This window comes from Cystoisospora suis (assembly GCF_002600585.1).
Source record: "Cystoisospora suis strain Wien I chromosome Unknown contig_201, whole genome shotgun sequence".
Classification (NCBI taxonomy): Eukaryota; Apicomplexa; class Conoidasida; order Eucoccidiorida; family Sarcocystidae; genus Cystoisospora; species Cystoisospora suis.
The window spans coordinates 15352-31519 of record NW_027153003.1 but is presented as its reverse complement, the minus strand read 5'-3'; the positions used below and the strand labels follow the sequence as shown (position 1 = coordinate 31519).

Genomic DNA, 16168 nt, shown 5'->3' with positions numbered 1-16168 from the left:
AGGAAACCGCTGTTGCAATCCAAGGCCACCCGTTCTGAAGAGAATCTCTAAAAGTATGAAGCAGACTGAGCTTCACAGTGATCTGGCCCAACAACGGACGTGGCTCCTCATGGAAGTATGGATCAATACGAATCGAAGAACCGCAGATACTTGCGTAGGTGGGGCTAGGCCCATTTCCAATACCACGGAGCCTAGGCTTGCAACCTCAGTCCGGACAAGAGCGGCGCAAGGTTAGCCCATGGTGGCGCTCCTGTCATCGAAGAAAGTAGGGAGAGATTCTGACCAAACGGATGCACGAAAACTTAACGGCGCTCTGCTCGGCAGGCCTCGGGTTACGTGGGCCACAGCGGCGGTTCGGCCCGGGTACGCGCGCCTCGATGGTTTTGCTAGGCGATTCTGCAGTGCAAGCAGCTTGTCTCATACCCACTTAACCTTTCAACGGGTTATTATCCCTCACGCTCTTGGTGGACAGAAACGCCGGTTACAGGGCATCCTCGTGGGCGAAGCTGCCACTTCTCTTATTTTGGGCCGCTGCGAAGAAACCAGTGCGGTGGCCAGAAATTCTGTTGGCCAGGACGATCCGTGACTCGTGGTGAACCACTAGTCAACAGTTTCCGAAGATCCGAAGGCGCGGGTTGATGGCTGGGTTGGCCACTCTTGCCCTGGTGCCAGACTGGAAACGCCCTGCTGGTGATTTCACAATCGCCAAGCGTGAAAGCTGCACGTCCCCATCCGGTCTACACGGATGAATCATAGGAGCTTCTCGGAGAACCTGGTTTCTGTTGACGCCTTCCTGCTACCTATAGCCACAGCGAGCCCCGGCGCGAAGCTATCAGAGACCGGGGACCAACAGCTCTCACAGCAACGGCTTTCGAGCCAAGCTGAGCTCCAGCCAGCGTTCAGTTGGGTCTCCTGCTGCACAGTCTACTACTTTTTTGTTTTGTTCGCCCGTCCGTTGTTTGTTGGGTCGTGCATTCGACTTGGCTATTCGGTTGCTTTTTCGTTGGCTTTGGTTCGAAAAGCTGGGTTATTTTTTGCGACTTGGAAAACTATTTGGGCATCCCCCGAGCTGCTCTCGCGTTCTTCGCGTTTGTCCCATCCGTGTTTTCTCCAACACTACTCTTCATCGAAGCCGTTCCGTGCGTCTTTTGTCCGGCCCTTCGTCTTTTTTTCACCATGCCGCTGCCTGATTCGAAGATCCAAGAGGCCTTTATGGTCTTTGACCGAGACGGTGACGGCTGGCTCACGCTACAGGAAGCCGCGAGCGCTATAAGGTCATGCGGTGTCGTTGTTAGCGAAAAGGAAGTGCAGAATCTGCCGTCCCAAGTCGACTGGCAGGCTTTCTACGATTGGATGCAAGCCCGCTTGGTGACGTATGACCCAGGACAGGAGCTGACCAAGTTGTTTTCGATGTTTGATCGTTCACGGGACGGCACTGTGAGCTCTCAGGAACTCGTGCAAGTTATCAAGTCTTTATCCACCTCACTGTCAGAGGACCAGATCAAGGAAATCGTGAAGGATGCAGACCCGGACCAAACTGGGTCAATTCGCTATGCTGATTTTGTGCACCGGCTTCTTGAGTAAAAAAGGGGGTTCTCGTGTGGCGGCATCAGTACCGTCTCAAGTATCCATTTGGTCCCGCGTGTGTCCGACAACTTCTGGGAAACTACTCGGAGCCGGAGCTGGCGGAACTGCTTTAAGGGATTCTCATGACGCGTCCATGGGACTGTTTTCTTGGCATATCCGCCAGTCCCGGCTATGATAGTTTCCGTGCGTCGCTGCTGACGCCGATGTTCACGAGCCCAAGGCGTCCTTGTATGGCCTTGGCCCTGTCGAATTTTTTTGCACTCGCTCTCGGAATACATATGTGTAGTCCATACATGCAGTATGCACAAGCAGAAATCTGGCTTAAAGGGATCAAAGGCAAAAAGCTATGTGACGCTCTCGGAATATATATGTGTAGTCCATACATGCAGTATGCACAAGCAGAAATCTGGCTTAAAGGGATCAAAGGCAAAAAGCTATGTGACGCTTGAATCTGGCAGGGACAGCGTGCGGATAGTTTGGTGAAAGCACGAAACTAAAGGGCCGATTTGCCACTAGCACCTTATCAGCAATTCCAGTGCTGCTCAGCAGATCCACGCAAACAACACTCGCTAACTGACGCGGTCAGCGAGAGTTCATCTTTTCGTATATTCTTCCGGGTGGCACACGTTGCCTACCTAGAGTTCCTCGCGGCAGTGGTCGCGCACTGCGGCTAGAGGTATACTGTTACCTTGTGGCCGACCCACACTGCCTCTTGCCTAACAATTCCAGTGGTCACCATTATCATCGGACCTCAAATTCAAGTTCGGACGTTTGGTACCCTTGTTTCAGCGCTTCCTGGGCTAGCGGCACACCCTGTACATACACATTTCGGCGCAACGGATGTAGTTGCGATCGGTGGACCGTGATGCCGTTCTGTCTACTACTAGCATCCCGACATCTGTTCGACACACGTCCCATTTTCAGGCAAATTCCCAATCTTCGTCAGAGTTACCCTGATGCAGATTGGTAATCTGAGGGTTGCGCCGTGTTCGCGCCAGCATGTGACGTGTCAGAGTGACACAATGGGCCAGTCGCAATTTGTGAAGTTATCCATGCAAGCCCAGCTAACTACGTTTTCTGCTGCCTGTGTCCGTCCGGCTCCTTTTGAAGGTTCTCATCACGTAGCCGAAAACGAAACGATAAATCAAGACTAGAAAATCTCGTCTTCCTTGTGACGAGCACAAAACCACAATGGAGTACTCTGCTTCGTCAAACACTTGAGAAAGTTACAGCTACATACACTGAGAAACTTTGTTCCTGTTCTTTGCTCATCGTTATCACCTTCCAATCACCGCTGTGTTCATACAAACGGATTGCCTCTGGAGCTTTCTACTGCAGTACACAACTAAGGCTGCCTCTACGCATACAGAACTAAACTGTGATTCGCCACACAGGTGCCCGCCACACACTCAGCGCGTCAGTCGTATGTGGTCACCGGGTGACCCTCAAAGAGAAATACAGAGCGTACGTTGTTATTGTCGCCGGAATGTGGAGACGCGGACGTGGGATCAGTGTACCGACACACTGGGGCCCGATGTGCACCGAGCGTCACTAGGTCGCCGTTATGCCTCAGTACCGGCCATCTGTATTTGAACCGTTATGCTTGGCATGAGGAAACGGCGTATATAGAATCAATCAGCGCACACGCAGACTTATTGTTAGCATGCTCCAAAACAAAGGGGGAAAAAAAACTCCGCTCGCAACCGTACCACCAGCTAACCCTTCCGTCCTGCATACAGACCGAAGAGAACGTCTTGAAAAAAGGAGAAAGGCAGGGCCTGCGTCTGTTGTTTGAGTTGCTCTCATCACCACCACAACTACACAAAATGGAACAGAAGAACACTTTCTACAGTTTCATCTGAAATCAACTCGAGAGGCACTTTCCTTGTCGGGGCTCTCTTCTCCAAAGGAACGAAGAGTAATCTTCTTTCCTGTCCTCCTCTCTGTCAGAAGCCACGCCGACCCCTAATGCTAGAGTACAAAGGTTCTGCCTTTATATCTCGTCAAGAAGATCAAAAGGATCTAGGGGTGGAAAATCGCCGACCTCGACTTCATCTAAGCGCCCGAATTCCCCGTACTTTTCTCCATTACATTCAAACAATCGTGTCGTGACTCCCTTCTCTGCTGTTCTCCCCTTCTTCCTATCTGTCCCGTCTGTACTTCCCACAGGCTCATCCAATGCGATCCCTACACAAACGCGCACACACAAGAAACTTGAAGCTGTTCCTGACCTCACTCAATCGTCCTGGCCACCAACGCATGCATCTACACGCGGAACGTCCCCCGGGGACTGCTATACATCGATCTGTACACGTGTACACACGGTACCTGACTTCTCACGTACGCTGGTGCGTCTTTGGCGTGCAACGGCTGAGAGTACATACACGCAGCCCCCAAACACACAGAAGTATACAAGCACAGCTTCGATGTACAGCCCTAAACCCTACCCCTGAACTGCAGTGTGACGTGTCTTTCTTGAACTCCCCCAAAACTTTCCAGGCTGAACTTCTTTCCGGAAAACTTGAGCTAGTCGGCCACCTTGCCGTCTCCACGGCACCACTAGGTTAAATCCGTTTCTACTGCATCGTCTTTGAGTATCAGAAGCGTCTCATGGTCCGTTCTTGGCACATTAACCTTCGTTGTTGTCCGACAAGAGCCTCCTACTTGTCACGTGTGTAAGTTAGTGAGCCTTTTTTCCTACTTTCTGGTGTACATACTGAACTGATTTACATGGAAAAAAAAAGCGTACATAGAATAGGAAAGCCGATGCACTACGTTCCTTTGTTGGGCATGAGAGAACTTGAGGAGGAGGAGGAGCGAAGAGCAAACAGACGGTGCACGCTGGTGAAAAAAAAGGGAAGGGAAGTTCTGTTCTGACCTATCCAAATCTCCCGGCGATTCATTGAAGGCCTTGGGCCAACATAAGCGATGCTTCCGCGTCTGTCTCCAGCTGTGATCTGAAAAAGACAGGGAGCAAAACACGACGTGAAAGAAGACATCTGGCACAAATGAGACTGCGAAAGGAACAACGCGTGCATTCCACAACGCACACACGTACGAACAACCGTATCCGCTCCCGTCAGACTCTCCACAGAAATCACGTATCATCACTGTTCTAACCACATATTTCTATATAAATATAGTCAGTCTTTTACAGTGCAAGACGTAACGCAAGACATGCACGTCGGCATTTAACCACTAGCCCTACCAGAAAGACTGAAGATGTCACCAGCTCACTCCGAAAAACAGGCTCACAGTATGAAAACATCGGTATAGATGAGCGCGCCACCTCGGCCACACACCTCCTTAGGTCTTGTAAGGAAAGAAAAAAATTATCTACTTGAAAAAAACAGGCCCTTCCACAGGGCGTAGACGCTTTATGTTTTACCACATAGAGAACTCTTCATATGACCAAGAAGACACTCGCTGCGGTACAAAGTACATAACACCTGTGTATACCTGTGTACCACTGCACTACGAACGGAAGTAGATGACCTCCGGAAGATCAGGGAGACGGTAGACGTCATTTTTCCTCCCTTCCGTAGCGCTACAGATTTCTTGCGATAGATCTCCGTTTTACGATGTAGGCAAGAAAAAGAGGATAAATCATGCTCCTAACCTACCCGACACCTGTCACCCAATTTGAACTTGGCCCGTGCCTCTTCAAGTTGAGAAATCCACATCTTCTCCTCTTCTTCTGCTGTCATAGATGTCGATGATGAAACGTCCTTTGAGTGACTCTCTTTTCCCTGCTTCTTTTCACAGAGATCAGGTCTCTCCTGCTGAAGTTTTGAAAGAAACTTGCGCATAGTATTCGGGCGTTTATCATACACCTCATCATCCATAACATACTTCGCTACTAGATCACCATCGATACTACCGTTCCCTTCGCTACCTGCTCCACCCGCACCGCTAGTCTTCTCTTCTCTGCTCGTGTCGACGATATGCAGCCTACATCCATCAACACAGCCTGCTTCTCTGCGTGTTTTGAAGAACATGCAAAGACAAAACCGACAAGAAAGACAAAAAAGAACATCTTGAAAGTTCCTAGTGATAACTGGCCAACCCGGAACAGAGACCCCTCGCAGGTACAAGACTCTATATCCAAACTATACGTGGAGAAACTCGAGTACGACATACATACCCTCTAACACGAAAGCGCACGGACAGCAAAGATCTCTTTCATATGAGTCAAATTTCATACTGCACTATCTAACTGCCTCTGAATTCATCACAGCGGAGTATAAACCCAGTAGCTCAAAGAGCACGACACTGACACAGACGACAGTAGCAGCAGTAAGCACATATGATATGAAAGAGACAAGGAAGGCTTACAACAGGGTACACATACAAGTGTCCCGTCTACTTGTGGGTGCCTCTATACTTAATAACGCAGCAGATGCACACTGCTTGTATGTAGATACACATGAACAGATAGTCCTGTATGCATACATATGTGTATATACGTATGACACCTCAAGCGAACGTACGTCCTCACCCACAAGTACATTCTCACCACATTCCTTCTTTGACCGGGGCAAAATACGCAGCCACACCATCAGCATCCATCTCTTTATCTACACAGACGCACACACACGTATGTACACGTGAGCATACATATATAGATAGACTAACAGATGTGGATGTAGCTGGAGAGTCCGAAGACTATCCAGCAATGCTTTTACTGGCATAAAGAACAACCGCCTGTATCAGTACAACTACTCCACGACCCCCTCCTTGTATGCTTACCCTAATGTCATTGTTGGACTGGCTAGTAGAAAACTCCCTCCCCCCCCACCTTCTTCACAGCCAGCAGGAAAACACAAGTACACCTGCATGTTCTCCGGTGAAGTTCCTGTATGCTTATAGATTTTATCCTTCGCCTCAGAGATCGTCGATCCCAGTCCAAATACAATCTCAGCCCATCGTCTGCCTGGGTACAAGCTGTGTGTTAAATCTAATCTTGCATAAGCCCCTCCGCCCGACGCTATTCGTAAAGCTGATTGAGATGAAGATGCCGCCATCTTGTTGGGAGATGTGACACGAAAAACGGGAAAAGAAAGAAGATGATGGAGATGATGTCACCCGGAGAAAAAGAGATAGTCACGAACAGTACACCGAAGAGATCCCTTTGTTCAACGGTCGAAAATGTCAAAGGTTAACATTCAAACTTTCTTTCTTCCTTTCTTCTCGATCCAGTGAAGAGGATCTATACATACGAACTAGATATAGATCAAGATACACAGAGGCGAGTGTCTCTCTCCACGCAAGGAGAAAACGAGGAGTGCATGAGCAGTAATCAAAAGGAAAAAAAGTCAGTGCCTCCTGGGAGGGTTTGAAGCCTAGAAGACCATGCACTTGGAAAAATAGAGTGAGAGTGGAGGTAGATACAAAATATACTCGAACCTATAGGCACACAGGAGACGCATAATGAACGCGTACACATCCAACTCGAACTTCAGAAGAGTGCTTGAAGAGTGAGCAGAAGCCTTACTTCAAGCCTACTAGTACTGACATGAGACCAAGTATAAGGCGAAGATGCCTTTGTCATTGGCTGGGAAATAATATTCGCTTGATTCTTCGCATGTCAAAGAATGCTTCACATGATTCCCAGGTCACACAAGACGAATGATGATAGACGGGCTAAAGACTTCACAACTGAAAGCCTCTCACCAGTGCGACACACCTAAGAGAAAGAAACTGAAGAAAGAGAAGATGAAAAGGAGAACGGAGAAGAACCCACGAAAATGAGAGAACAGAGAAAAGACTGGAACCCGAAAGATATCGAACGCGACTCATGTCAGCCGTCAAAACCCATAAGCAAAAACTGAGAGACAACAGACGAGAAGCGCGATGAGAATGAAAGTCGCAGGTCACAAGAAAGAAGCCAAAGTTGTTTTCGTTCTTGAATCGAATCGCACTTGGCAACGATCGATTCTCGACCTGCCGACCATGAAACACGAAGTTGAGAAAGCAGCGCCACTGTACGAGCAGCTAAACCTATAGTGAAGAATGGCGAAAGAGAGCGAGAATGATCCGATCGCCGAAAACAGAATCACCGCCTCATCTCATACTCTTACCATGAATCTATACATGTGTATATATACGTGTGTATAAACACACATATTCATAAGACACGGCTACTCATCTATCTACCCCGCAGAGTCCCTAATGAGAAACTTCACGGAAAATCTTTCTTCAGGAACAACTCCTCGTTCCCCTCTCCTTCGCTGACTTCATTCCCTTTTGTCTTCTCGATCATTCCGTAATATACTCCTCCTCATATGGGAAACTTGAGTCAGGAATGTCTTCTTCCTTACTCTCACGAATCACACTGAAGTGATCTTGGCTCAAAGGAAGACATTTCATCAACAAATACAAGTGAAGGACGGACGTCCCAGAAGACAGAGAACAACAATAATCAGTTTCTGTTATGGTTCTCCTTCTTATCCTGTGTCTTCTTCTATCTGTTTGCGCCCCCCGTCATTCTCTTTTTTGTCTCAAGTCTCCCTTTCCTGCGCTTGGGTTCAAGACTTCTTCTTCCTTTCATCCGTCAATCCTTCACGCTTTCTTCTTTTCGTTTCTCAACGGAAGAATGCAAAATTTCTCCTCATCTTGGTAACGCCTCACAATGAACCCACCCTATCATATCGATCATAATCTCTCCTTCACTGTTTTTGAAGTTGCTCTTCCAGTCGGGCATTCACTTGCTCCATCTGAAAGACTTCGAAAGCATGAGGTCTTATGCCTGTTAGGAGTTGTTCGAAGGCTTCAAAAGGCGAGCTTATAGAAGCACACGATGAAATTCTCTCTTCTCCTTCAGGCGGGCTGGCTGCAACAGCTGCTTCTGGGTTTAAAATCTGAACACAAAGACACATATGCAAACGAAAAAGATAGATACACTCCAAGGATAGCCAACAAAAAAAACAATGTTGAATGCATATACATGTCGCTCTCTATAGTGAGACGGTAACCGTAAGAGAAAAACCGACATCTATCACTCGGACAAGTGAGACTGAAAAAACGACTCAGGTGATGAGGCTCGCATATACATACATATAGATAGAGCGCAGTAAGTAGATGGAGACAGAGGTGGGCGATAGATAGATCAGGACGTTCAAAAGGCAGATTCAACTACATACACAACATCCGAGCAAAGAAGGAAGAGAAGAAGTTCCAGAGTTTCACTAATGCGATAGGGGGGTTGCTCTATCTATGCCTCCTCAATCATCCGACACGCTCTTCCCGGAGTACGTTGATGAATTAAGAAAGACAGATTTTCAGAAAGAAATGCTTGCCTTCACTCGCATATACAAAACTTCTTTCTTCTGTGTGTACGCGATGATGATACAGTGAGCGCAAGCAGTCATAATACATAGATACAAACAAAGACCCAGACTGAAATGAATGCATATACTTTTACTACACACACCCCTACAGCTGTCCCTGTCATCTTTATAGACATATTTTGTATCTCATCTGGGGCCAACCAAACAGCAGAACGTACATACAAACACATACACACGTACATAGGCATGCATACATCCATATACTGTGTAAGAAGTATTCCGAGTATGAAAGATGCTATAATACGAAAAGAAGGGAAGGTTCTCTGTAAACCGACCGACTCTCATGTCGCTCCCACTATCCTTCTTGATGGTGAAGTACCCCTGCGTTCCCCCTATCTTTTCTTCCTCCTCACTATCACTATACCATGAGAAAAAGAAGGAAGAAGTGCCACAAAGATCTTCACCGGCCCCTTCACCGTCCCCCATACACACAAGAACAAGCTCGGACACAACCCTTGCTGGAACGAAAATCGTCGAGAGAACAAATGCGTACATATGTACAGAGAGATGCCGCAGAGGACTGAGAGACAGGGAAGTGCGGAAGACAGAGAGAAAAAAGAACCGAACATCATCATCCATTTAGAAGAATTGAGCTTGTCAGCCAAGAACATCACCGGAGCACAGTAAGAATGTGTTTATTCCCAAGCCGGTGTACCAGAGAAGAGAGCAGCACTTACAGTGTATCCCCGTGTATCTGCGAGAACGTAAAGTTTCATGTGAGGTTCTCCGGTGAAAACGAGAGAGAAACATACACTTCCGACACCTTCAGCTAGTGTGCCGACTTTCTGCGAAAAGCTTTGCTTCTTGATATCCTCAGGAAGCTTTTCCGCGGGAATTTCTTCGATCACTACGAGCCGTAAATACTCTTTCTTCAGTGCGCTAACATCATGCTTCAGGGTCTTTTCAAACTGACTTGTCGCTCCCTCGTTCTCAGCCGAAGCAGATGACTTTCCTTCGTCCGCCGCTTGACTCATTTTTCCCCGGTGTAGTAGAAAGACGATAACAAGAGAAATCTAGCTAACTAGGCTCTCAAGGTCTAAATGAACCAAGGCGATACTGGATAAGGGGCAAGAGAATAGAGTCGCGTGGAAGTAGACTCGCAAATGAAGGATACTGTCAAGTCTCACCGCAGTGACACGAAAAAAGGAAATGTAGAGATTTCGGAAGAAAATGTCGGGTCTCAAGCAGATTTAGATGGCCGCGAGACGGACGCGTGCCATTGCGATGAAAAACCGAGGACACACCAAAAAGGCGAGCGTGTAAACATGTATATACATATATGCGTATGTACATACGTGTAAAGAAACAAACACGGTGCTCACTGTATGCTCCTTGCTGGCTTAAATAATGAAACTACCTCCTGAGAGATATCTCTGCTAGTTTCCTTCTCTACATGATACTCCGTTTCTCACTCTTCGCCTTTTCGTAAAGACCGAGATGATCTCTCTGAGTGCACTTGACTCTCTCCTGACCGGTCCGGTGTATGCCCGCGAGACAGCGTTGATTCGAACTTAGTACGGATTGCTAATTGTTAGGCCGCAGGCGCAACTAATCCTACTTCTCCCTCTCTTGCATGGGCTGCCGCTTCAGCTTGTCTTGCAGCTGCAGCCGCTGCCTCAGCTGCACTCGTCGCCGCTGCCGCGGATAATCTCGCTGCTGTTTCTGCTGCCGTCGCTTCTTCATAATCAGCTGCAGCCGCTGCCGCTGCTGCAGTGGCAGTGTCTAAGTCTTCTTCGGTAGCTGCTTCTGTGTCTACTCTTGCTCTCTCAGCTACAGCAGCAGCCGCCTCCGCCGCCTCAGCTGCTGCAGCTGATGCAGCCTCCTTCGCTGCCCCAGCAGCAGCTGCCGCCTCAGTCGCCAGTTGAGCACTTCGAGCAGCAGCTGCTGCAATAGCTTTTGCCTGTCCTACAGCCGTAGACAACGCACGAGACGCAACGGCAACAAGACCTTCTGCTGCTTCAGTAGCGGTGGCCTCGGCCGCAGCTGCTGCTCTGGAGGCCGTTGTAGCTGCTTCTGCTGCAATAGCCGCCCCGTGAGCTGCTGCTTCAGCTGCCTTTGTCGCGAGCTTGGCTTGCCTGGCCGTCTTCTTTGCTGCTGCCCTTGCTATGGAAGAAGATGAAGGACACACGCTTCGACAGTCTGAGGACAAAGAAGGCACCTCGCTTCGTGATGACGCGTCGACCGCAGTTGCACAGGATTCACCAAGTGACGTTGACGTCGAACAAGAAGGCCGAGCCGTTGGTAAAGACAGCAGGGACCGGGAAGGAAGAAAAGAAGACTTCGGGCAAACAGAGCTACTTAAGCTGGAATGGATGCGAGCACGTGCCGGCGCAGTCAGCGAGGATGGCGGAGGGCGCCTGGGAGGTGGAGGGATGAATGGCATGAAGGGCAAATGGAAGAAAGAAGGGGAAAACACAGAAAACTAGAGGGCGACGGAAGGCAGCACCCATGCACACGCGGATATCGGTCTTCAGGACAACTCTTTCAATAATTCAGAAAGCCTCTATTCTACTGGCAACCCCAAACAGCCTACAGTCGCACGCCGGGATACATCGTTTGAAAAAACTAGCGAATATTACGACCGTCATACGCAAAACAACGGTCCTCCGAGCCGTCCACCCGCATCGAACAAGAGCTCATCAGCAGCCGGTCACACGAAAACCAACCGTTCCATCTCGAGGCTGGAAAGAAGGGGTGAGGGAAGACGGGAAAAGCACCTCAGGGACGAGCAAACGACAGCTCTGCCGATGGAACTGTCGACGCGACAAGCACGAAATCGGGTCCGACGATAGGAATGAGGGAGAGTGGAATCTCAGCACAGGAAACAGCCAACACCGACAGATGAAACGAAGTGAACCAGCGCAGGTGGAACAAAAGGGAAAAGCACATGGAAAGGTACTCTCCTTGGAAATCTTTCGAACTGCAGAAATCACTAATCTGCAAACTGGTTTGTCTTCCCGTAGAAAAACGCTGCCGCCGGCCCGCGACGGACCAGCTTACCGTTGCCAAAGAGGCGTCGGACTCAAAAACGCCTCCACTACTCCAGCACAGCTGGCAACGAAGGCCGCTGAACCACTGGTGGCGTGCTGCTTAGCTAAAGGAAAACTCAAAATCAGTCAACGAAAGCGAGATACTCAGGATTACGGAGTAACGTGCGGGCGTGCATACTGTTTGTAGGCAACAGGATTTACCCTCATCTTTCTCCGTTCAGCTCCCAGCCACGTAACCCTTTTCAACTCCTGTTGAGCGAAGCTGTCGCCTTATACTCCGAAGGCTGGAAGGTCGACACAGTGCATGTGCTACTGCCCGATTGTCCGAGAACTGCCGATGTTCTGGGCACACGGGAACGCACGGAGGTTCCAAGCAGTTTGGCTGGGGATGCCGCTTCTGGTATCCCGGCAGTTGGGTCCTTGCATGGCTGTGCCTCGCAGGAGTGGTAAACCCACCAGTCCCAAGTTTGCTTGCCAGTGGTGGTACAGCTTCAACGAATGACAGCTCCTCATGTTATTGGAAGGCTGAACTTTGTATTGTCGGGTAGTGACCGTCGCTGCCTGCGGCCTGAGTGCCTGAGTGTTGAATGGCGCACCAGTACAGTTTCCTACTTCCGTCGCGAGACCGCACGCAGTCGCACTGGAGGCGTGACGGTCGCGGCATCCCGGCGTCGGTCCCTCACGGGAGAGGTCGGTAGCGCAGCGATTGCCGTCTTTTTGTTGTCTCCTAACGTCGAAGCTCCGGCCCGACAAGAACCCTCATGTGTTTCGACCGAGTGTAGTCCTCACAATCTCCAAAGCTTTTTACCGACGAGAGTGTGGATTGCCTGGTGGGATTTATTCTGCTTCGAAGGCGCTGCCGGAGAGGACGGCGCAGTCCACAATCGAGCTCGCCGTCATCAGTCTCGCTTTTTCTTTGTTCTCCCAGCTGCTTGCTCTGTAACGGACTGCGTCAGAGCGCATGCACTTTCCCGCGGAACCTCACCAGCCCTCGTCGCCGTTTTCCTCTATGTTCCCTGAACCAGGCTGCACGGCTGCTCCCACAGCTGACCGTCCGGTGAAGAAGCACGATACAATGGAGCGGGTTGAGCCGTACGGTCTGGTAACTTATCGGCTCGCGCCCCTGAGGCCCGACATCCTCGTGACCATGGGTCTTTGCACTCATGTCCGCAACATGCCAGAGGTGTTCGAGAGAATCATTCAACGGCCCAGGGCACCAGCAGAGACGGTCAGTCCCCGTACAGGCAGCAGTACATCTGAATGCAAGGCACAAGGTGCCCATGTGTCTGTAGGCTACGTACCCGCAGACTCTCCCGGGTCGGAGCTCCAAGCGGCGCGTACCGAACCTGAAGCAGAGTCGGGTTCCGTACATCGCCCAGACAAACCCGTGTCCACGTGGTTGTGCATGAACCCTGGTTCGTTAGTAGGGGTTGACCAAGTTCTCCTCGGTGTGCTGCGAGCGGTGGAACATTACGAAGACGGCAAGATGAAGACGAACGATTTAAGGAAGGAAATTCTTTACTGCGCATCACCGAGCAGAAATATAGCACAAGCTTTGAGGCATATCGGTCTGCGGCCAGAAATGCCACACTTGGTGTTAGTCATGGTACAGATGAACGAGGATGAACAGAAAGAAACATGCTCCGGCATTCACGGCCAATGGAGCGACTTGTCGAAACTCGGAGAACTCACGGATACACAGTACATCAAGAGTCTGGTAGGCATTACTGAAGACGAGGCTGCATTGCCGGGAGGGTTTCCCGCGGCCGTCGTAGGCAGACTTGCCTCCAAGTTTATTTGAATAGTAGCTGCTCCGCTGTCTACCGGAAATAGACGATGCTCCGGTAGACAGCGGAGCGCTTACCGTCCCCGAGAATCTATCGGATGATACGAAACAACGGAGATCAAACTCCGGCAGTCGACAAGCAATGTTCTGGCTTGACTCTGATGCTTAGAACTTCCGTTACGATTGCGTCGCTTGTTCGTGTGAGTGCGAGTGATACATCGAGGGTGAGACGCCGTTTTCTGCAACTTAACAGAAAAGGCTTCCTTCGACTTCACGTCAAATCACTCTCGGCGGCAATCTAGAGCACTACGAAGCCTGTCGACCCAGCTATTTTTGCCCAGCAAGGGACGAGTTAAGAGTTCCATGGTGCGAGAACGTAGGAGAACGGTGCAGTTCCGTGTCAGACACGCGAAGCCGAGGTAGGTTTAGTCCTTTTCCATCATTCATAGGCATTGGAGACAGTCCGTTGTACATCAACACTAGGCACTGCTAACTCCGATACAGAGGCACAGTACATGATACGTGCTCGGTACACGAATGTGTAAAGCGCGTCTGTATTGTGACGGTCCGAAAATTGGAGAATCCCAGCTCGCGTCCAGCCGAGTGTATGTACACACAAACTAGGACGCCAGTGGCTTCTCACTCGCTCAGTTGCCGTTGTGGAGTGGCCACTACCGCCCTCAAGTCGGATCCTGAGTATGACAGGTTCCACGCCGCCGTTCAAACCACGGAGTATGTACCCGTTGAAGTTCCAGCACGAGTGTGTCTTTAAATGAGGAATGACTGGATACGGTTTCGGTGTTTCATCGCCACCAGTCTCTTAGTCGAGCCAAGAATAAAGCGTTTGTGGCTGGCGGTCGCCGCGTAAGTCGTAGCTGCGTGGCGTAACTTTCGTTCTGGACCGAGCGACCAGGCGTCGCTCGAAACAGCCTGCTTGTACCCCGTTACAGCCAACACGCAAAGGCTCGCGTACAACTTGGTTTCCGAGGGCGATTCAAATTTGCCTGTAACCGCGCTGTCTCACGTTCCTCGCAGCCTAGTCAAAAGCAGCATTCCAGAAAATTACCCGGCCACGGTCACGAACTCAGGCCCGCGGAGCCGCCACCCGAGCGAGACGCACAGACCGCCCCTCACCAGCAAAGGGCAAGAGACCGACCACGGCCGCTAAACTTGTGCGCTGACACGGCCCTTCTCCAGAATACAATAGGAAGTTGAAAGGCACTTCTCAGTAACACTCTCTCGGGTCTCCCCCGTTGCACCCAACAGCAAGCTAGTGTTGAAGCATGCTAAAGGGTTCGTGCTAGAACTCTCACCCCGTCCAGTTGACACCGAAGGCACTTAGCTGACAGAAGTTCGTTCGCGGGAGCAGCTGCCGGGCCCGAAAGAGAAGAGAAAGAGTTCAGGGCTGCTAGTGGAGAGTATGCTTCCGCACCTTAGTGGCTTTGTGTAGATGGGAGAGGTTATGAGTACACAGGGTCAGGTGTTTTTTTTCCTGTTAGACTCGTGCAAAGTTCGGGGGGCCTTTCGTTGGCAGATCCACTTGCGGGCCCGGCCAGTACGGAGTAACAGAGAAAAAGTTCCCAATGCCACCCTCTGCTTGCTGCAGATTCAGTGTGTGAATCAGCGAAGGAGCAGGTTGTACCGCACTCAATTTCGATCGAGTACGTGCGGAACGCAGATCGACACGCGCTCTCGATGTCTGCGGGGCCCCGAGGAGAGAGACTGCAAGCCCGCACACCCATATCGGGACGTCTCGCATGCGCGTATAGCTGAGCTCTATCTCGAGCGGAAGCCAAGGCTGAATCTCTTGCTGATATACTACGTGTGGCAAGCTTCTCGCAGCGACTGGGCGAATCCTTCACTGGCTGAAACCAGGGCAGCCGTGCGGCCCTACCCCAAAAAGAATACTAAGCAAGTGCTCTGCCTCTACCTACAGCCGTTGCAAGAGCCGCCGAGAGCCCTGCTGGACTTCCGTTCTACTGGTAATCTCGTCCCTTAGATCATGGAGGAGAGTCCCCCAGGGCTTAAGGCGTGCCGGAGACACCTGCGCGATCTCAGGTTGTTGTGGCGATATCGCCTCTTTGGCCTTTGTGGTTTCCTCGCATCCGTCTCGCTAGCGTCTCTGTCAGTCGGACAGCCTTCTAGCTCGACTTCACCCACATCGGAGGCCCCCGACCCTGCCGACCAAAGAAGAAAGGAGACAATAACGACTCCCGGCTTGACGAATGATGGGTCCTTGTTTGTGGCGCTGCTGAAGTCCGGCGGACCCCCGCTACGTAGGTTGGGCCCCCGACCGCTTCGCGGCGCCGATCGCGAAGACCAAGCATTGCTCGACGGGCAGGAGCCGGGGGATGACCCCATCAGCCTTCCAGATCACGTTGCTCATGGCAGAGATCCGACGGACCAAACGGAAGAAGAGTGGGAAGGGGAAATGGAAGCGGGTACCGAGCCGGCTG

At 50.5% G+C, this 16168-nt stretch overlaps 3 protein-coding genes across 3 annotated transcripts; 2 read left to right on the top strand and 1 right to left on the bottom strand.

The window, feature by feature from the left end:
- Positions 1 to 1212: 1212 nt before the first annotated feature.
- Positions 1213 to 1584, top strand: CSUI_000539 (calmodulin; the record flags this gene model as incomplete). The annotated part of the gene is made up of 1 exon (XM_068060773.1): positions 1213 to 1584. The coding sequence occupies one exon, from the start codon at positions 1213 to 1215 to the stop codon at positions 1582 to 1584; it is 372 nt and encodes a 123-aa protein (XP_067927253.1).
- Positions 1585 to 3580: 1996 nt separating this feature from the next.
- Positions 3581 to 12247, bottom strand: CSUI_000538 (cap-gly domain-containing protein; the record flags this gene model as incomplete). Its single annotated transcript, XM_068060772.1, has 5 exons — positions 9614 to 12247; positions 6337 to 8447; positions 5211 to 5565; positions 4466 to 4544; positions 3581 to 3774 (listed from the first exon to the last, which is right to left on the bottom strand). The coding sequence occupies exons 2-5, from the start codon at positions 6609 to 6611 to the stop codon at positions 3581 to 3583; spliced, it is 903 nt and encodes a 300-aa protein (XP_067927252.1). The 5' UTR covers positions 6612 to 8447; positions 9614 to 12247.
- A 31-nt stretch (positions 12248 to 12278) lies between these two features.
- Positions 12279 to 13844, top strand: CSUI_000537 (kinase binding protein). Its single transcript, XM_068060771.1, has one exon. It carries the CDS (start codon positions 12888 to 12890, stop codon positions 13725 to 13727), a length of 840 nt encoding a protein of 279 aa, XP_067927251.1. The 5' UTR covers positions 12279 to 12887; the 3' UTR covers positions 13728 to 13844.
- The last annotated feature ends 2324 nt before the right edge of the window (positions 13845 to 16168 follow it).

Bases quoted from the DNA above. Each gene is read 5' to 3' on its own strand.
- CSUI_000537 (XM_068060771.1), top strand. From the start codon at position 12,888: ATGCACTTTCCCGCGGAACCTCACCAGCCCTCGTCGCCGTTTTCCTCT.